At 39.0% G+C, this 22,584-nt stretch overlaps 1 protein-coding gene across 2 annotated transcripts; it reads right to left on the reverse strand.

Annotated features, from left to right (window-relative positions):
- Nucleotides 1-173: 173 nt before the first annotated feature.
- POLB (DNA polymerase beta) lies at nt 174-20,257 on the reverse strand. 2 transcript variants are annotated; one of them, XM_029226725.1, is made up of 14 exons: nt 20,028-20,257; nt 19,655-19,712; nt 17,291-17,357; nt 15,949-16,023; nt 15,273-15,331; nt 13,805-13,854; nt 11,656-11,707; nt 9,797-9,851; nt 9,627-9,699; nt 8,195-8,265; nt 7,514-7,600; nt 2,043-2,107; nt 1,411-1,550; nt 174-411 (listed from the first exon to the last, which is right to left on the reverse strand). In XM_029226725.1, exons 1-14 carry the CDS (start codon nt 20,086-20,088, stop codon nt 317-319), a joined length of 1,008 nt encoding a protein of 335 aa, XP_029082558.1. In that variant the 5' UTR covers nt 20,089-20,257; the 3' UTR covers nt 174-316. The 2 variants fall into 2 exon arrangements, with proteins under 2 accessions (XP_029082558.1, XP_029082559.1); XM_029226726.1 differs by lacking the exons at nt 9,627-9,699; nt 9,797-9,851; nt 11,656-11,707 and having other exon boundaries at nt 190-411; nt 20,028-20,182.
- Between the last annotated feature and the right edge of the window lie 2,327 nt (nt 20,258-22,584).

The raw sequence follows: 22,584 nt of genomic DNA on the forward strand, positions 1-22,584 counted from the left end.
ATGAGGTAATGTGGTTTATAGCATAAGGGCAGAAAATGAGAAAACAAAAATTCCCATTTAAGATTTGTTATCATCTCATCTCTTACTCCTCTCCACTGACCCTTAGTAAAGTGTGATCATGAACAGAATATATAAATTTAAACGTATTTGCTAATAAAATAAGCACAAGATCATCTGATAATAGTACAAGAGGTTTTATTGACTAACGCAAGCTACAGCATGAAGAAACAATTATTTAAAAACACCACAGACCCTTATGTAGCAAAGGTTAAGAAATAAATTAAGACCTATTGGGCTGTGCCGGGGAGGATGGGCCTCATTCACTTCGATCCTTGGGTTCTCGGTATTTCCACTGGATGTAGTCAAAGATGTCCTTCTCACTATCCACGGGCAGCGGCTCTCCAGCAACTCCTGCAAGGAGGGAGAACAGAACCTTCCTCATGAACCAGTTCTGGAGTTTAGAGGTTTCAGGACTGAGAGCTACACAGGACTCACTTTCAGAGGAAAAAGAAAATAGTCCCCAAGCCACTCAAAAAAAAAAAAAAAAAAAAAAAAGATATTGACTGCCCTCCCCCTCCCCCGTGAGCTTGTGTCTGTGCTTTGCCACACATATTACCGGCGCTACACAAAGAACCTCAGTACCCCAACTCTGGCCATCTGAAGTGGCCCTAATCCATGATTTGTCTGTCTGCTGGATCTCCACCGTATTAGAGAAAATACTCTAGTGAGTTCCTTCGCAACTCAAAATACGGTCCCCAGACTAGCAGTACTGGCACCACCTGGCAGCTTACTGGCAATGCAGAAGGCCACTGAATTAAAATCTGCACTTAACGAGGTTCTCACATGGTTTGTATACACATTGACATGTGAGAAGCACAGCCCTCATCTACCAGGGATGAAAAACACTTTTAGGACAAAAAGACAAAATCTTCATCTTCCTAGAAGAGAATAGTAAACCACAGTATATTGTGAAATGTTAACAAGATCTATAAAACAGAAATTAAGCAATTTTTACTCTTTAAACTTTAAAAGCTTGGGGCCAAAGGTACCAAGTTTGGCCTGGCACTAACAGCAAAAATACCTGGGTTCTTTGGAAGTCTTGGAGATACATTTAAGAAAACAAAAACACTTTAGATCAATAAGATTATTTACTGACCACCAGAGGTAGAAAGAATTTAATCCATTCTAATGGAGCTGGAAATAAACGAATCTTGTCATCATGGGCCTTCAACTGAGGGCCTGGGAGCACCTATGGATTAAAGCTTTTTTTGTTGCCTGAGGGACTAACAATACCAAAGAAACTGCAATTAACTGGCACAGTTACTGAAAGGTTTTTTAGAAAAACCAAAGTTGCTAAACCAAAATATCCAGATGACTGGGATTATCTCTAATGCAGACAAAAATACTCACCAGTGACTCCCAAGGGACGGATTGTGTATTCATTGATTGTGAAGCCTTTTTCTAGGGCATGAGCTCTCATATTCTTATTGAAAATATCACTCCCAGTGAAATAGAGGACCCCACAGTAATACTGATCCTTGGGTATCAACCTACAACCAATAAACAATTCACCAATCTTTTACTACATATTTCCAATTTAGCAAAAATAGTACTCTTAAAATCATTAAGGCACAAAACAAGTCTGTGTGGTCCAATAACTGAAGAGGACACCATAATTAGGTAGACCATTCAAATGACCTCAACTTTGCAGTTAGTTGAGGTTTCAGTAAACTATGCTCTGCAAGAGGTGTGGACAAATGCAAAGCAGTATCACTTGTTACAACCAACTCTCCCCAGGCAGGATCTACTTTGAGCTGCAGAAGACACCATGGTGAACCTAGAGATAATAAAGTAGATTCTGTAGACAGTCATTATTCTTTACATACTTTCAGGCTAAACATTGTCTATTGCAGGGACACATGGCACTTTGGAATGAAAAGGGGTCTTAGACATTTATGCAAATTCCAAGACATACAGAGGGAGGGGGAAAAGGGGAAAAGAAGGGAAAAGTTAATAGGTCAGCAACAAATTTTGAGTAATACCTGATATCAATTCTCCTGTGTGGATATTCCTTTTCATCGTTTTTACTGGGAAGCTGGCAAACACCCTAAAACGTATATTTAAAAATAACGTTTAAAGATCTTTTTAAACTTAAGGCTTAATTCTAATCAAATACTGTTAACTGTGAAGTTATTTTTGCTTTAAATGGAGGCAGTTTTAGAATTGCGAGCGCTTGTAACTTAGTAGCTTTTCTATGCACTATATATTATCCCTGCCTTCCTACTGTGCTTCATGATAACTAAAGAACCACATGAAACAGCAGGCAAGGGTTCCGGTTATGAGGGTCTGGCTTTTGTGTGACTCTAAACAAGAAAAGCTAATCAAGGAAAGCGTGAAAGACAGAGACCAAAACAAACAGAAAAAAGCAACTTGGAAGAAACAATGATTATTCAGGGAGAAGAAAACAAGACACAAAAGCTATCAGTAATATTCTCAGATCACAGATTTTTATCCATGAAATAAGGACAGAATTCTACAGAAAAAGAAAACACAAGGAAAAGATTTAAATCAAAATTTAAAATATGATAGAAGTAGAAGAAGTTGAAATTGAGGAAATCTCCCAGAAATCAGAAAAGACAGAGAGAGGAAAATTAAGAAAAATTTAAAAGATAAGAAAATTAGAGGATCGTTTTCTTCCTTCTCTACAGGTGAGTTTTCATTATACTTCTGCAGTTTTCTTTTTTAATACTTCTGCAGTTTTTAAACAATAATCATCAAGGTGTGTTTTGTTATCTTTTCCTTTTCCAGGAAAACGGGGACAGTTTATGGACTGGGCAGCAACGCATAAATATGTAAAAAGAAATACAAACATCACCAAATTTCAAATCTAAAGCTTCAAATGCCACATTCTAAGAAAACTACACAAGTGACAGGTTTCTGGTCCTAAAGAGCAGTCGAGTTGGTACACACGTCACTAAAAGACACGCTTTTCACTCAGCAACATAGAAAAATCAAAATCTAAAATCTAAAATGGGTATTTTCTTTAGCAACTCCTATTCCTGAGAGGTTAATGAAACCTGTTTATCTTCAAATATGAAACCTACCTTCTTAGGCACTAACAAGTTCCAACTCAACCTTTAAATGGAATTACCGTGAGGCATTACCTTGCAGATCTGGATGTCTGAACCCACAGGCAATGAACTTTCTGTTTGTCACATCAGTAATAGGATTCCATCTAATGGCTTTGTTCCTGTCCTCAAGGCTAATTTTATTTCCTGCACTTTTTCTGAAGTGCTAATGTTAAAGAATTTCTCTGTATTACTGTAAATTCTTTATTCAACTGAGTGGATTAGTTTTGTTTGGCATTTCAGTTAGGTCACTTCATGCTGACTGTCTGAAATAAAGCCTCTTTCATTTCCCCAAGTGTAGCCAAGGTATCTTCTATTGTCCTGTGAATCCTCGCTGTAGATATTTCACAGAAAATCATCCTCCGAGGTCACACCCACACGAAACGCTAAAATTTGAGTGGTACTCACCATATATAAAGTAAAAAGGCATCTAAATGCAGAGGAAATTGGTTTTTCTTCCAAATGTTATTATATTCACGGGAAGAATAGTTCAATTAACTAAAGACCCTGAGTTTACAAGAAGAGCTGGAATAACCCTGGCTTTCCTAAGCTTTGATTACTATTAGTTTAAGAGAATTCATGTTTTGAAGATAACTTAAAAAACACACAGATGGTCATATCTTTAAAACTACTTAGTGCTTATAGCAACAAGATGTTCTGAAAACAAGTGGATTGATATGGAGTGGAGTTTACTCCACTTCATAAGCTGAATTTATTTTGCAGCCAATTTCCTTTCAGAAACCTAGAGATCTTAACTCCTTTGGTGATCTCTGCTCATGTTCACGTGCTCAGGGTCACTGCCCTGACTCCTGCCTGCCTCTCTCTCCCCGCAGAGACCTGCCTGCCTAACTTCCTTACTTCAAGTCTTTCCCCAGGTCTCATCTTCTCAATAAGGCCGGACTCTTTAATACCGTCTCCTGCACTCCCTTTCTTTTTAAAAAATAATACTTATTATCTTAACGTTTTACCTACTTAATATGTTCATTGTTAAGTAGCAGTCCCTTCCCATACCCTCAAATAAAAGTTCTACTTAGGGCTTCACTGGTGGCGCAGTGGTTGAGAGTCCGCCTGCCGATTCAGGGGACACGGGTTCGTGCCCCGGTCCGGGACGATCCCACATGCCGTGGAGCGGCTAGGCCCGTGAGCCATGGCCGCTGAGCCTGCGCGTCCGGAGCCTGTGCTCCGCAACGGGAGAGGCCACAACAGTGAAAGGCCCGCGTACCGCAAAAAAAAAAAAAAAAAAAAAAAAAGTTCTACTTAAATTCACTAATCTATCCCATTTTCCTAGAGCAGAGCCTGGAATGTAGTAGATGCTAAGTATGTATGTGGTGAATTGACGGAATACACCTTCTCATTCCTACTGACACTCATTCTCCCCACTTTGTTCTTTCATAGCACCATCTTCTCTTTTTCTATCCCTTTTTCTGTTCCCCAATTTAATTCTTTCCAGGTTACTACCTTCTTCCAACTGATCTATTTCCAAATAGAAATATATTATCTTTTATATTATTATTATGTATTATACTAGTATAACACTGCACAACTCTTTGAAGATACAGTATCTTCAAAAGATATTTGTACAAACCCTTCAACGTTTCCACATATATTACTTAATCTGATCTGCATAACAGTCCTTTGACAGAGGGCAAGGATATCATTTTATAAATAAGAAAATTAAGGCCTTAGAGAAGTAAAGCAACTTGTCAATATCACACAACAAATTGGTAATGGAACCAAAAGATCTTAAAGCCTCCGTATCCAAATCTACTTTCCTACAATGCAACATACCAACACCTACCGTGTTTGCAACAAGACACAAATCACTTCTTATTGCCTCCAAAATAAAATGATTTGAAAGTTGACCTGGAGTGCTTCTCATCCTAACAAATACTAATTATAAATGTCAAAACAGCAGGCTCAAACATGGCATTTTCTAAGCTTCAGTAAATACATGAACTACATGTATAGTATACAAACTTTATATACTGACCATCCACTAAGATGGATTCCTATGTCACAGCATAAAGGCCTTAGTCTCTTATTGTGGTCTAAGTCTTCTATACTTTGAAAACAAACAAAAAGCCTGCTTTCTTATTTTTTAACCTGTTTTCTTCTGGAAAGAGGTTTGGAAGATTCCCTTTCTGGCAATACCTGTACATGTGCTGCCAGGTATGACCAAGAGAACGGAAGGCTAGATAGAGCCAAGACTTCCACAACCCCAGCCCGTATCCTAGGATGGGTGAGCGGTCCTAGTCTTTCACACACCACATGTACTGTGAGGTCTGAACGGGCCGACTCTGCAGCATCACTGGGATTTGGCTGCCTCTGACCTTCCTAGACAAAGGACTTCCCTTCTTTGAGCAGCTACTAGGATAACCCAATTCCACTATGTCAGCAACTCTTTATGTTCACATACTTGGCTACCCACCTTCCTTTGCAGGTTACACCCAGCCCACCAGCTTGTAATTTTTCCTTGTATTCTTGCTAGCTGGATTACTACAGCCTCTGTAGGTCTTTCCTCTGGATCTCTTTGGGCACAGAAGAATACTGTTCAAACTGTAAAAAAATGCTTCTGCTTTTTTATTGTGTAAACACCTTCCTGGTGGCTAACTCTGAAAACAGCTGCTACACTTCCCCAGGAAAGAGTCCAGTGCTTTCACAGAGATGACTACTGAAGGAAGAGAGGCCAGAAGGGGTCCCTGGTGGCATACCAGGACACTTTCCTCCTATTTAAAAAAAACAACCCAACTTGTCTAGCACATGATTTTTAGAATTTTATCTGATTGAATGTTCTTTAAATGTAAGATTTATGCACATTCATTTTGAGTGATTTAAAGTCAATCTAAACTTAAAAGGATGTTCATATGGCATATACAAATCCTATTTTTATTAATATCTCATGTGTGCATATATTTTTGAGCATAGAGTAAGAGCTCAAAACCTGACTAGGGAGAACAGATCATAAATGTAATTCTCAAAAACTGACTAGAATTTTTATTTTTACCTTTCCCAAAGTTCTTTTGAAAATATTGATAAAGTGTGACAACTTAGTTAATATACTTTCATAGCCCATTAAAATCACCATGCTGAATCAAATGACATGATTTTTTGCATATATGATTAAATACACATAACATAAAATATACCACTTTAACCCTTTTTAAGTGTGCAGTTCAGTGGCATTAGGTACATCCACACTGTTGTGCAACCATCACCTCCATCCGTCTTCAGAACTTTTTCATCTTCCCCAGCTGACATTCTGTCCCCATAAACACTCACTCCCCATCTCCCTGCTGCCCTGCCCATGCCCTGGCAACCACCGTTCCATTTTCTGAATGACATGGTAATTCAATTATCTATCTCAACCATCTTCTTCTACTTTTGGCTAAGACTGTCAAATCTACACAGTGAGACTCTTGCTAATTTTAGCATGTCCATGCTCCAAAAGCATAGTCTCTTTCCTTTCAGTCACATGACTTAGGAAAAGGGGGGCATGGAGAAAAGAGCGCCCAAATGCTGTATTTAAGTGAGCAGCAGATAAATGTAAGCCTTTATTACATTAGCCCTAGATTTCTGTCTGCCTTTATACAGGACCATTTATTAATGTTTTTAATCCATTTGCTATTTGTCTTGAATCCTCAAGTCTTAATCCCCTAGGAAGAACACAGGACTTTGACAGTCCATCACAGTGGGTTTCACTGGGACGACTCCACAGGTGCCCCCTCTATAAGCCCCCTTCATACAGCATGGTTCTTCCCCTGGACGTTCTATCACGTACCCTGATGCCTTCTTTCTTTGGTCTTGTAACAGATTAATACTCTTCAGACAATTCTAATCTCACTTATTAATATATTCTGAGTCAAAGAGTATTTGCTATTTTAGGGAAAAAATATAATGTATTGAAGTCATTATGGATATTTTAAAAATAGCAGATTATGCATAATTACCTATTCCAAGGGCACAGATTATTTACAAGTGGGGAATTTAGAACAAAACTCTTTACTGGGACTTCCCTAGTGGCACAGTGGTTAAGACTCCACGCTCCCAATGCAGGGTTCGATCCTTGGTCCGGGAACTAGATCCCACATGCATGCTGCAACAAAGAGTTCGCATGCCACAACTAAGGAGCCCTTGAGCTGCAACTAAGGAGTCCACCTGCAGCAACTAAGACCTGACGCAACCAAATAAATTAAAAAAAAAACAAAAACAACAAAAAAAACCTCTTTACTAAAATATTCTCAGATTAGAGAATATATCTCCTCTAAGGTCTAGGATGTCCTATTTACTGACCGTGACACTAAGCTACAGTGAGGTCACACTCAGAATGGTTACTGGACAGTCTCCACAGTTTTTTTTTAAATGTGTTAATTCAAGTGAGTACTTACCATGAACTTTGTTTCCCCTTTTGACAGAGTGTCTGTAATAAAATGGACCTTTTGTAACTGCTCCACAACACGATGTAACAGCTTTGGCTATAGAATCATAATTAGGGAATAAGAAAAAAAGCAATTACTCTGTTACAGCAAGAGAGCATTTTTAAAATGAGTTTTCTGATGCTCTACGCAGAAATGCCTAGTTTTCCTATGTTCTGAGTACCTTTTCTTCTAACAGAAAATTCATCTTATCAAATGAAACCACCACTTTTCACCAATATCATGATACCCCCAAATAGACATCATTTGTCTTTATCTGTTTCATTAAACAAAAAGTTACCTGCTTCATCTTTAAAAGGTATATATTCCAAAATCAAAAGCATTTTGCCTTCATGGGTCTTCTAACAGAGCTTAAGTTTCTTGATAGACAATAAATAATTCTGGAAGTATTTTACTAAATTTCATCTCTTCCAAATGCTAGACTGTCCTGCCAATTATTTGTGGACAAACAATGCGTATCCCTTCCAACAACTTACTTTGCCTCTCAAAGAATTCAGTCAGTACAAAACACTTCAACTGACTTTCAGAAAGATTAAAACAAAAACTCATTCTGAAAATATCCAACTATCATTTAGAAAATTATATTCACTGCTGTGTAAGACCGATCACATTTGCTTATAAATTCTGAGGTACCTGTTTGGTTGACTCAGAGGTAAAGCTTGGATGGGTCAGAAGAACATCCATGTCGCCACTGGACTCTGCCCCTATGATAGCAAAAAATATGTATGGAATTCTCCTTGTAAATTTATCAATTAGGCAAACACAGAACCAAGGTGATGACACACATAGAAGAGTCTTACTTCTTACAGCCTAACTTTCTATTTCACTGTGCTTCATATTCAGAAGTAGTTAAAAGAGTTCAATTTTCTGTCCAACTATTCAGGTATATTAATGTAAACAGCAGAATCTGGGATAACAACAGTAATTGATGTTAGATATATGTTGCATACAATTGGTTAAATATTATTAAAAATGTACCTAAGTAACTACTCAATACTGAATAAAAATAACATTTAAATATACCTTTAAAATATATCTATGAACACTAAATATTTAAAAATCTCAAATTAAACAATATGCTCTAACTCTGCAAAGGTTAATCAGAAAATTCATTTCAATTCTTCTGAATGAATTCACTTAATGAGTACTGGTAACAATTACTATTATGGCATCATAGATAAGAATGCTAGATTCTTGGGGCTTCCCTGGTGGCGCAGTGGTTGAGAGTCTGCCTGCCGATGCAGGGGACACAGGTTCGTGCCCCGGTCCGGGAAGATCCCACATGCCGTGGAGCAGCTAGGCCCGTGAGCCATGACCGCTGATCCTGCGCGTCCAGAGCCTGTGCTCCGCAACGGGAGAGGCCACAACAGTGAGAGGCCCGCGTACCGCAAAAAAAAAGAGAATGCTAAATTCTTATAGCAGCTACCCAGAGAATTTCTGATAGCCTATTACCACTTCCTAAGCAAAACTCCGGAGGTGGCCAGTGATTCAGTCAGACATCTATTTCAAGGTTTTAAATAAAGTTCTATTTCAATTTTTTAAGATAATATTTTAAAATTTAGGTTACCCTTCCAAAATTTTGAGCCAGTAAGAGACCAGGATTGTGTGGTTCTCACTTTGTTCACATTCACATAGTAAATCAAGATCTTCTGAAGAACCTGGTTGTTTTGAGAACTGGTTCTGAGCTGATGTCTCTGAGACATTAAACTTAGATCCATTAGAGAAAACTTAGAAAATTAAATAAAGTAAAACAACAAACAGAAAAACTACTCATGGCTTCACTAGCATCTAGCCAGATAACCACTATTAGCATTTAATATACCTAAAATTATTTTATAATTTTATTAGAACTAGTCATCAAAAAAACCCATCTTATAATAAAATCAGGATGAATTTCCTCTAATTTATACTCCCATTTATAAACAAATAAATTTAGCTAATACTACTAGATATTAGTAAATCTATAAAGTAACACAAATTACATCTTTTTAATCCATGTTTTTCATATACATTAGGCAATTTTAACATCAAGGCATGAATAACCTAAGCTTAGGAAGTATGTTACCTCTTCTGAAACTGCCACAGACTGTAGCAATGTATTCAGAATCCACTTTTTCAACTTCACTTAGTACAATATCCTAATAGAAGAAAAATTAAGTCAGTATTCTAAAAATGGCTTTTCACCAATTGACATTCTCAATTCTAATCAAAGAATACAATTCAGCACACTCTTACTTGCATTTGTAACATCTCTTCACGAGGAATTCTTTTCTCAAAGTCCTCAAAATATCTATAAAGACAGAATAAGTAGACAAAAGATTTTTTGTGAAATTTGAATCTTAGAAATTAAACTGCCTACTTTATCAAGTGTCCTTATACAAGCAGATCTTTCAAAAATCAAGACTAAAATTCATTACAACAAGAGTAAAACTGGGGGGGTGGGGAGAGGTTTATTCCTTAACTTGGATCAAAATCCTTAAGTGTCATGCTTTGTGATATTCCAGATATTCCATCCAAACTTATTTTAAATAAACTTCGCATTCACATACCAAGAGTCAATAAATATATTTAAGTTAATACGGTTCCAAGTTAGACTGCTCCCTACTGGCAAATCCAGGGATTACAGTTTATTGCTCTTAAATCCTGAAAAATACTTGTATTTTAAAATATTATCCTACAATATGGATGAACCGAGACAACATTATGCTAAGTGAAAGAAGTCAGTCACAAAAGACCATATATTATGATTTCATTTACATGAAATATCCAGAACAGACAAATCTATAGAGACAGAAAGTAGAATAGTGGTTGCCAGGGGCTGGGGGAGGGAAGGACAGTTGGGAAGAAATGAGGAGTGATGGCTAATAGGTTTGGGCTTTTTGGGGGATAACAAAAATGTTCTAAAATTGACTACAGTCATGGTTGCACAACTCTGGGAATATAAAAAAACACTGAATTGCACACTTTTAAGTGGGTGAATTACTTGGTATATGAAATGATATTTCAATAAGGCTATTAAAAATACTATCTTAGGGGACTTCCCTGGTGGCGCAGTGGTTGAGAGTCCGCCTGCCGATGCAGGGGACACGGGTTCGTGCCCCGGTCCAGGAGGATCCCACATGCCGCAGAGCGGCTGGGCCCGTGGGCCATGGCCGCTGAGCCTGCGCGTCCGCAACGGGAGAGGCCACAACAGTAAGAAGCCAGCATACCGCAAAAAATAAATAAATAAATAAAAAAATACTATCTTAGTATTAAATAACATCTAAGAATGATAAAGTGCCTGTTCAAAACCAATTCTCACAACAAGCAAGTTCTTCAGAAGATCTCCATTTACTATGTAACTATGTAAATGCAAGGAGAGTGAGAACTACACCATCCTGATCTTTTACTGATTCAGAGTTTTGGAAAGGCAGTGTTAAGTTTTAAAATATTGTGGTAAGGCATCAACAGGGAAGTTCAGAAGGTTATTAGGACTGAATGGCCAACAAGACAACCTAAGACCAGAGGAGATACGTGCTTATGCATGTACACTACGTGCTGTAAATAATCAGTCAGAAGGGGGGGTCTGTATCTTGCACTTGACAAGGTAATTACTCATGCTGACAGACGACACGTCTACTAGTTATTCCTATTCTGGTATTTAGGTGTCTGGGTTTTCTTCCTTTTCCTTTTTAAAAAAATTTAGTGTTTCATGGTCATGTCCCGTCTTCTCAGGTAGACTCTAAACTTCTTAAGAGCTACACTGAACCTGTTTATATCCTAACCTCAGAGGCAGTGCTTTCTACAATGTAAGCATGAAATAAACACCCTGACTAACGGAGGCCCTCAGTTCTATGTATTTTAAGGGGAAGTTCCCAGCTAAAGTCAAGGTAATGTGGGATATACTCAAAACAAGCAAACAAACTAGAAGGCAGTAAAAAAACACGTGTGAATACAGGCTTATTCTCTACAGGAGTCTGCAACAAATCTTAGCATTTCTGATTAGTAAAATGGCTGTGTTTAGCTAAGTCTGAAGACTTATGGTGTACGGAAGACTGGCTATAAAAAATTTTACTTTTACATTTCAAGTGTCGAAAGGAAATTAGCTATCTTACTTTAGCCCAATTCGCTGATGATGGTTCAATTTATCTTCATTTTTTCTGAGATCTGTACAGAAGATAAAGTTGAGATGCTGATTTAAACATTTTTGAAAAAAAACGCTAATTTCAGTGATCCTTTTTTTCAAAGAACTACCTGGAAAACACACTGAAATGACTTTGAAAAGCAAATGAAAAAACTTTCAGATAGTAAGAACTAGATAAAAGTGATTCTTCAAGTCAATAGTAAAACCCAACAGTGACTGCATAATCATTTTTATTTACTGAATCAAAATTTCAATTATAGCTACATAGAACAGTAGAAAAAACATACCAGGATCATACCAAACTTCACTGAGTATAGCAAAACGCGCCTTCTAAGAACCTATACTGCTTAATTTACGGTTAATAGCAGCATGAGAAGTTCATTCATACTGTTCATTTGTTCATTCACTCCTTCACTGGATTAATATTTATTGAGTACCGATTTGTGCAGGCACTATGCTAAAAATCCCATTGAAAGGAGAGGTAGTATTATCATTTTTTTAATCAAGAAAACTGTAATATCTTAAATTGAAAGTGACCGAGTCCCATCTGGGTGGTCCTTTAGTGGGTACAGGCACAGGAGTGAGCCTTGTTAAAGAAACGGCAAGGTAAGTATGCTTCAAAAGCAATTCCTATGGTCACCCTTACATTCACAAACATAAATTCTCTCTGGAGACATAAAATGGAGAAAAATAAGCACCTTCATTATTAAAAATAAGCATGTAATATTTCTCATAATTGTGTGCACACAGAAAACACTAAGGTATATGACCGAAAATGCCACAGAAATATTGAGTTTGTTATATATGGAGAGAGGGATATCGACAGCTATTATACTACATATCTGTGAATGGTGAAATAATGTAAAACCACCACAGTAGATCCTTGACACTCCCAAGGGATGCAACGAATACCTTTGAGAAACAAACTCTTGACCTCTTTAACCAATATTTCACTCAGGTAAATTATATATGCCACACGCAGAAAAGCACAAACCCTCTCTGAGATGCATATATAGAACAATTCATTCTCTAGCTATGTGATTCACACAAATTCTCAAGTTAATAATATTACTAATTAATCATGCCTTTTAAGAGTCAGTTACTATTTTTAAGTACTTACTAGGTACCAAGCACTCTGCTAAGTCTTTTGCATACATTATTGCATTAAATCATATGAGAGAGATATTATGATACTATTTTGTAGCTGAGAGACTGAAGTATCACAGTCAACTTTTTTTTTTTTTTTTTTTTGCGGTATGCGGGCCTCTCACTGTTGTGGCCTCTCCCGTTGCGGAGCACAGGCTCCGGATGCGCAGGCTCAGCGGCCATGGCTCACGGGTCCAGCTGCTCCGCAGCATGTGGGATCTTCCCGGACCGGGGCACGAACCCGTTTTCCTCTGCATCGGCAGGCGGACTCTCAACCACTGCGCCACCAGGGAAGCCCCCACAGTCAACTATTTTAATAAAGGGGTGGAGACTGGATTCAAACCCAAGTCAGTCTCCAAAATCTGTCCACCTGACCATCTGGGTTGCTTATAAATTAGTTGAGCCCACAAATATTAATCCCCAAGTGCCACAGATGTGCTGTAATGAATCCATATAGTATATACTCTTGAAAGCATGAAGAGATAAATTATATTTAAAAGATGGCTATATTAGGTTTAAGGAAAATGTTTTATAATTACTTGACTTTTATTTTTATCACTTCTTTGAAAGCAAAAATCCCTTCAATAAGCATTGCAAGCCTCTTAACAGAATTTTTCTCAATATACATAACTTGGCTTTTAGGCTGAATGTATAGGACTTTATGGTCTCGAATTTTATTAAAGAAACGAAAGCAATTTAAAAATCGTCTAAAAATCTACAAATGAATCATTGCCTTTAAACCAAGAAGCCACTTCTTGTTCTTCTTGATTTTTTTCTAAATTATAGACCAAAACATGTTTAAAATGGGAATATAAGCTATACTTTATATCTGTTCTCTACTGTAGAGTTAAAAAGAAAATCTTACCATTCGTTTCTACTAATTGAGAAGGGGTTTTTCAAATTCCAGTTTGTTAGAGCATGGTCCTTCAGGACTATATCTGACCTGAAATTACTGACCCACTGTACAGACTCACCTTCTAATGTCTTAATTCCTTCATCTACAAACTTCCTTGCAGCAGAAGGACTACAAAGAAAGAAAAGCATTATCTCAGTGTCAAGTGAAACTCAGGATCCTTGTAACAAATAACCAGTTATGCCTCCTCTTGTCAAACATAAAAGCTACCTTTGAGCTAAAAAAAACACCTGCTAAACTATTGTGTGGTTACTTTGGTAATGTTCAAATTATTGAAGCCTTAATCTAGGAAGACAGTCATAAATTTAGATATGAAAAAGACATCCAAGCAGCTAGGTGGCATAATGCCCATGTACATTATTCATACACCAGACATACAAGCACTTAAAAACCATTCATTCAAATGAGATTTAATGAGGGCCTATTATGTGTCAGACGTTCTTCTAGGTGCTGAAAATACAGCCGGAATAAGACAAATAAGGGCCCTAGTCTTACCTGTTTATACATTCCAGTGGTTAGAGAGAGACAATAAACAGATATATAAACAAAGAAAAATATCTGGTAGATGAATTAAAATCGGGTAATATGACAGAGTGGCTGGGTCTTCTTTAGATTGGGTGGTGAGGGAAGGCCTCTCAGATGATACTTAAACTGAGATTTTAATGACAAAGAGCCTTGGTACAGAAACTGACATTCATATCAGGAAGGCAATGTGGCATAGAAATAATAGATCTGGACTGGGAGTCGGGAGACCCAGGTTCTGATTCTGGCCCTGCCACAGCTATCTCACTTTTTGCATTCAGTTTTCTTGCCTGGAAAATGAGAATAATGTAACAGACGCTCTCTAAAACAAATACTAACATTTTATAATTGTCTTGGGTCCCCAAGGAGTCACGCTCCTTTTCAGTATACTAGGTTTAGGAATTTAATATATTTTAAAATAACATTCATCAAATGGTTGCCATTAAGGAACAATCATCATATACCTAAAAGAATGGCCTCATTCCATCAAGAAGAGAGTTAAGTAAAGCACTGCAGCCCTAATACTTCAGTGTTAACCTTTACTCTCTCCGGTGTCAAAGAAGCCTCTGCTAGCTCAACTTTAAGATAGAGATGCCTTCATTAGGAAATACTTGAGTGCTTGTTCCAAGCTCATATGCCAGGTACTACAGAAAAAGCTTAAATGTTTAAGATAAATACCACGCTCAGAGAGGCAAAAGAGCCACAATGTGGAGGGAGTGATAATAAGTCCACAGAGCAAATGCTAATGGAGCTTAGAGGAAGGAGAGATTATTTCTGGCTGGGGACTCAAACTGGATTCATGTGCCTTGAATGGGGCTTTTAAAGTCGCGGCAGCCTCTGAAGAACCAGCCTGAGACATGTAAAATATGGGTGAGTGAACTGCATGGGCAAAGGCGCAGAGGTGGAAAGGTACAGGCCTTGAAGAGAAAGAGCATGTACTTTAGTTTGGCTGACATAAAAAAATTAAACAACCCTACTACTGTGTCTGCTTAAAAAATAATTCTTACCCAATGCCACTAACTCGAGTCAGGAAATTGATGGATGAACTCGTATCATCCTGCCGAATCTTTAAGGAAAAAAAAAAAAGTCTAACAATGATTTAGGAATGCTTTGAGGACTCAAATGGTCTCATTAGAAATACACTAGGCTGCTAAGAGACTTGAAGAGCCTTTTACGCTGCCTGGATAACCCACGCAGAAGGACTCATGTAAAACCCCAGTGGTTACAGGTGAATAAGAAAGCAGATGAAGATGGCTCTTCCCTAATTTATCCGACACTTTTAAAAGGCTTACTCATAAAAAGACCAGCAGTGATATAATGACTATCATCAGGGTGAAGTAAAACCATAAAAATGCTTGCGAGAGCTTAAGCATAGAAATTCTAAAAGATAACAATCATTTAGTCAAAGTTTATAATCTCCCTTATAAATGGTACTGAAAATAAAGAAGTAATTCTATCACAGATGCTAATAGTCTCTTAAATGCAACATAAAATAAATGAACAGTTTATAAGAACAATATTCAAAATATAAAATATAGGACACTTACAAAGCCATAAACTGCTCCTCCCTTTTCTCACTGAATCTAACAGAGGGTGGATGACACCACCCACCCTGCAATGGTGCTACATGAGAGCTGCCATAAAGGCAGACACCATAAGCAAACAAGTAAGTTAGCATTTTACCTTTTCCAGTTTACGCAATTTTCCGGTAGCTAAAAACTCATCAATCTTTTCAGCAATTTTTGTTCCTACTCCAGGCTACATAGAAAATAAAAAATATAAAAGTCACATAAATATTATGCTTACCAAATCACTAAAAGATAAAGGAAAAAATGAGAAATGAAAAAACAGTGATCGTCACATGACCAGTTTTCAAACAAAGGACACAGAAAATTGAGCACCAGTAAAAATATATTCTCCCAAAGACAAAATGTTTAAATGATTGGCAAAAGAGAAGCCCTAATAAGACAATTCTAAATGACCTTGCTTTTTCAAAATTAACTTTTGTTGTAGAAAAATTAGAAAATATAAAGTTGCATAAAGAAAATATTAGAATCACTTGTTAATTTCATCACCCTGAAAATTAAAATAACCTGTAACCTTGCCACTTAACATCTGCTATGTACTGACTTCTTTTTTGCTCATATATATATGCAAAGTTATGTGCGTGTATATATGTGTGTGTGTGTGTCTGTGTGTATACATACGGCTACTTTTTTCTTACAAAAATAGAATCATACTGCTTTGTAAAGTGCTTTAACTTAAAAATGAATCATGAACAAATTTCTGTATCGATAAATAAACTACAACATCTTTAATGACCGCATAGTGTATTATTGTATGAATGTATCATAATTTGCTTTAAAAATGCCGTACAGGAGAACATTTAGATGTTTTCCAATTTTTGAAATTATAACAATGCTGTCATGGACTTGCTCTAGAACAGAAGTTCTCAGGCTTCTGCACACACCTGCGTCACCTGAGGGATGTGTTGGGACAGAGAGTGCCAAGTCCCACCCGAGAGTGACACTATTAGCATACGGGGCTTCACGGAAATTATAGAGAACAGGGCTAAACGCCATAATATGCAAAGGGGCTTAATCGTGTGCTTATTCGTAGGTAAGATCTCCTTGGGAACACTAACTCACAGAAGTTCCTCTACCTGGGGATCAGAGAGAACAGCTAGCGAGCAGACACGCGAGTGCCGCTCTGTTACCACACTCTCCTTGAGGAGTAACACTCAAGCTGAAATTCAGCGTGAGAATGAGTACACACACACATGGCAAAGTAGAGAAAGAAAACTGTAATTACATATGTTAAAAAAAATCTTAAATCCACCCCTCCCCCAATAAAAACACTCCAAGCTTGAAAAAGTATGCTTGAAACAGCATTAATATTATTCCAAGAAAGCAGTGAAATCTTCCCGTGTGGGTCAAGGCAGCTTCGGAGGCAAATTTCATCTTGTGGGAACCCATCAGATCGGTACATGTGTGAGCTCTTCGATCAACTTGCTCCCTAAACTTACCAGTTTCTTAGCTTCTGCTCCACTCTTTATTTTGTGTGGGTACTTTGCTATCACAGATGCTGCTTTTCTACAAGTAAAAAGAACAAAAAAAAGGAAAACCAATTGGAAAGCCAGCAAGGTATTAGTTTTTCTTAAACTGGAATATACATACAAACAAATATGCAGCTTAAACTTTCACCAAGGTGAACTTATCTTCCACATCCGTGTAAAACTTTAAAACTCAATAAGCTGACAGATCACCTGCATCTCTAACTTGTAAAAGTATCCTGAAAACCCTCGCATTTGAGAATAACACAGTTTTAACCGTATATGTAAAACTAGGGAGATCCAGGAAACCAGTAGGCTTTCCTTTCTGGGATTAAGTGGAAAATATCATTGAGCTTTTTTTTTAATAGCAAGTTTTTAGAAATTGTTCATAACTCTCTTTTCATAAAAAATGTGCCACCTAGAAATATTCAAACTACTACATACCAAACTGGCTTATGGATGGTTATTTTTAAATTCATGGCTTAAAACTGTATTCCCCTATGTCCTTGTACCAGCTCTTTTATTTCATTGCTCTCATTTCGGTTCCACGTAAAGCAGTGACCTGTATCCTTGCCATCTCCACACCTACCTAGCTCAGTAGTCTGGTGACAGACTGGGTCCACCCTGGGAGCTCACTGATGGTATCCTGTCTATAATTTCAATGCTAATGTAGTTTTTGGATAGTCTCTGAAGCCTTAGTTCTCACTCTGTTCTAGCACATGTAACCTTCAGATCTGGATTTCGACTTCTGTATTAGCATGTTACTGATGGTGAGTCTGGAAAGGTAGGTTGAGGGCAATTTGTGGAGGAAACTGTTTCAGCAAAGACAAGCAGTTCCACATAATTGGCACTATGGCACAAAGCCTGAAAGGGAAGAAGAATTAAATCAGGAAAGGCCTTTTGTATGCAGATGCTTTGGGGTTTTATCAAGGTAAAGAGGAAATATTTAATTCAAGAGAATACTTTGGTCACATCAAGAGAAATGTACATGGGGACTGGGGGCTGCGGAGGAGCCTGCAAGGGTGGTAGGGCATCACCTGCTTTTCCAGACTTATTGCCCACTCAGACTATACCCCTTATGCAAACTGAATTACTGACTTCCTAGAAAATGCAATACCCCTTCGTGCCTTGGCTGATTTTGTTTCCTTTCTCTAGATTGTTCCTCCTCTCCCTTATCTCCTGATGGGCTCCTTGAAGACTAAACACCTCCTCTCTGAAGCCACCTGAGACTCAAGTAGAATACGGGGTTGAATCTCTCTCTGATTTTGAGATCATCAAATGTGTGGACAACAGTACAAATATTTTACAGAGGAATTCACAGCAGGTAAAGAAAGGGAGTGTAATCGGTTTTTAGTTATGGTGAGTGAGAAGGAAAGATGGGAGTTGAGTTTAGTTTTGAAAGGGTAGAGACAAAGGTAACCTAGGCTTGAAAATCTGGAGAAAAGCCCAGTGAATACAGATCTGGAGTCACTGACTGGTATTCAAAGCCAAGAATGGTAAGATTGCCAAGGAAAGTATAAAAGTGAGAAAAGAGGGCTCAGGGCAGACCTCTGAGAACTACCAACATTAAAAGGTAATATACAAGAGGAGAAAGAACAGAAGATTGTGCCATCATGGAAGTCAAGATGATGCCACTGAGAGTCCAATAAGATGAGATATGGGTGAGAACGTTTTCAGAGGAATGGCAGGATGGAAATTACACTGCAATGAGATAAAGAATGACTGGGGATGAGGAAATCTAGGCAAGGAATACAGATTATTCAAGGTTAACTGTAAAGTGGAGGAAAGAGAAAGGTGCTAGCTAGAGGGCAGAGGGAGGTGAAGAAGATTGCTTTGTTTTTGCTCTTAAGAGCTGAGGGACTTGGACATGTTTACAGATTAAAGGGGCGGAAGCAGGCGGATATGGCATTAACGGCTAGGATAACGGCCCTGGTGAAATGGACAAGGATGAGATTCAAAAGGTGACAGATGAGCCACACACCAACCAGATGGAAAGATTCCCCTGAACCACATCTACTTCACAGCACAGACCTCACCCACTATCTTTCATTATGACTTAAAATCAAACTGCATTTTCAGTAATTCACGTTCAATGATGGGAAAAATATGTATTAGCCTATTTTCAATCAGAATTGGCAACTAATCAAAACTGATCCTACAGAACTCTGCCCAAATTCTCCCAGAAATATCGCAGTAAAGTGCCACCAGAGTCAATACCCTCAGTTCTTGCTTTTTATCCCCTCCTACAGACGGTCCTAATATCCACTGGACCCTCAGCCCTGTTAATTGCCACACATCCGAGAACGCATGCTAACAGAGAATGCCCCCCCGTCCCACCTGTAGGCATTGTACTTGTGGATAGCCTGGTTCACGTTCTTCTCAAAGTTTGCGAGTTCTGAAAAGGCAACAAGAGGCTCGGGTGAACAAGAACCACGAGTAAACAAACGAGAACTGAGTTTCCTGGAAGGGGGCGTAACGACCTCTTAAGGGACAGGGACCCCCCGCTTGTACACCGGCCAGACCAAGGGCAGCCCAAGCGTGACTCAAGGGTCTCCAACAGGACTGACAATCTGCCACCGGCGCCGGAGGAAGATCCGCACGGGCTGCTAGGGGCCGACCCCATCCTTGGGCTGTCGGGACTCGAGAGAAGGAAGGGAAAGCAGCGGGGAGGGAGGAAAGGAGAAAGGCAGCGGCGCCGGGCCGGGCTAACCTGTGAGCATGTCGGTGATGCCCCCGTTGAGCGTCTCCTGCGGCGCCTTCCGTTTGCTCATGGTGGCCTGCACCCGAGGACCGCAGAGAGCTCACAGCCAGGGATGGTCCCCTTGCCCAGCTTTCGGGAGGGGCTGCGACCTGGAGAGGACGCAGGATCAGCCCAACGCGGCGAAACCAGCGCGACTGGCTGAACAATGAGGGCGTCTGACGGGGTGGGGGGGGGGGGGCGGGGGGGGGGCCGGGGGGGGGGTCGGGGGGGGGGGGGGGGGGGGGGGGGGCCTCAACGGCGAGAGAGAAAAAGGATCCTGGAGCCAGCAGGACCGGGAGGAGGATGTTGGACCCGAGCTTAGATTTGGCGGAAGGGAAATGGGAGCCTCAGGATTACAACCCAGTGGGATTCCTATGGGAAGACTTGGACTCCTAACCTAAGGCGTTGTACCTGTCTTCCCAGGCATAACGTTTTCTGCAGTCCTCTCCCTAGAAGGGAAGTCTGGTTTTGACTCTGAAGTCAAAACTTCAGATGGTGGGGTATGTAAGATGATGGGGTATGTAAGATGATGGGGTGCGAGTAGAGTACATAGACCGCAATGCAGTCCACGCTGCAGAGGAGTCCTGTAAGCCTGCGGCAGGAGTCTGGAATGAAATCTGCCGATCACAGGAATGCCTCCCATACTAAACTTTTTAGCAGATATGCCAACCAGTGTCAAAAGATATTTTATGTTTTATTCCCCTCCTTTTGCGGCAGGGGCCAAAGTGAAAAAAACACTAAGAAGCCCTTGACCTAGATAATGAGCAATGCAACTGTCATTACTATATCTGAAAAATTTACAGTTCTGCTTAAGAAATGGAAATGTGACATCAGCAATATGTTACTTACAAGAGTAACTCCTGGGGTTCATACTCAACTGCCAATTCCAGGCAATTGCTTTGTGTATAAATAAATTAAAAGCTTAACAAAATGATACATGGTTGCTGTAGAAAAATCTAAGAAATATATAAAAGGAGAATAGAAAAGTAACATAAATGATTATCTCACCATCCAGTTTAACCACTATCAATATTTTGGGACATATACTTCCAGTCTTCTAATCCAGTCCTTTCTAAATCCTTTTCAATAATGGAATAATTATTTAGGTATAATAAGTTTTTGTGATTAGGCTGTGTGGGTTTTTTGTTGTTGTTGTTGTTTTTATTTACACTGTCAGTGTACGTCTTAAGTTATGCTTCTTGGACATTTGTATTTCTTCTTTTCTGAATTTCCTATTTATATCCTTTGTTCATTTCTCTTATTTATTTATTTATTTTTGGCTGCGTTGGGTCTTCGTTGCTGCGCTCTTGGCGCACGGGCTTCAGTAGTTGTGGCACACAGGCTCAGTAGCTGTGGCGCATGGACTTAGTTACTCCATGGCGTGTGGGGTCTTCCTGGACCAGGGATTGAACCCATGTCCCCTGCATTGGCAGGTGGATTCTTAACCACTGCGCCACCAGGGAAGTCCTGTTCATTTTTCTAATGGGGTAGTTGTCTGTTATGAACTTGTTAGATTTTTTAAATATTACTACTAACACTTTTTTTGTATATTTTACTTGTAAAGTTTTTGTAAGTATTTGCACTATCCTCTTGTCCCTTGCCTTTTAACTTTATTCTAAAGCTTCTTACCACCTTGATTCCCACCTTCATTTAGATATTCTCTGTTCTCCTTTTCTCCTATGCAATCTCTATTCCAGGTTATGTTCATATTATTTGGTTCCGAAGAATGATCATTTCTCATTTAAAAAAAAGTTTTTATTCACCTCTGGATAATGAAAGTTACAACTTTAGGGAACTGTGGGATCCCTATATGAGTTATGTCAATTTTTAAAAGATCAGTGCCAGAAAATCCAAGGAAAATGATCAATTCTCTGTCCTCATCTTCTTGGATAAACCAGTAACATTTGATCCACTCATTCACTCTCTTCTGGAAACAATTTGTTTTCACTTGGCTTCTAAGTTAGCCCGTGCTCTGAGTTTCCCTTCTTCCTCAATCTTCCTTACTAGCCACCCCTTCTCAGGTGTTGGTTTGTTTGTGTGTGTGCTGGTTCCCAGCTCCTCCTCCACTCTCCAGCCTTGTGGGAAAGTGCCTCAGGCCTTGAGCCTTTAACCAGCTTTTCCACTCTGTCCAGTTTCGCCCTTTTAAATGCGAAGTCTAGCTTGAAGACTCCTTTTATATTTCTAGCCCTGATCTCCCTTGAACTCTAGTCTCATATACCATCTCAAAGACAAAATGTCCTACAAACTCTTGCTTCTTGCCCCTCTAGCTTCTCCTTAACTTTTCCCCATATCCATTAATGACATTTAATCCACCCTGCCATCAGGCCAAAATCCTAGGAGTCATTCTTAATTGCTCTTTTCACACCCCACATCCAATCTGACAGCAAGTCTTGTCTGGTCTGTCTCCAGAATATTTATTCTGAATTGGATCACCTCTCACCGCTTCTGCTGCCACCACCCTAGTCCAGTCTACCATGATTTTGCTTCCCAATTACTACCATAGCCTCCTAGTGGCCTCCCCACTTCT

This window comes from Monodon monoceros, unplaced genomic scaffold (assembly GCF_005190385.1).
Source record: "Monodon monoceros isolate NGI ecotype Baffin Bay Population unplaced genomic scaffold, NGI_Narwhal_1 Super_Scaffold_17, whole genome shotgun sequence".
Lineage (NCBI taxonomy): Eukaryota > Metazoa > Chordata > Mammalia > Artiodactyla > Monodontidae > Monodon > Monodon monoceros.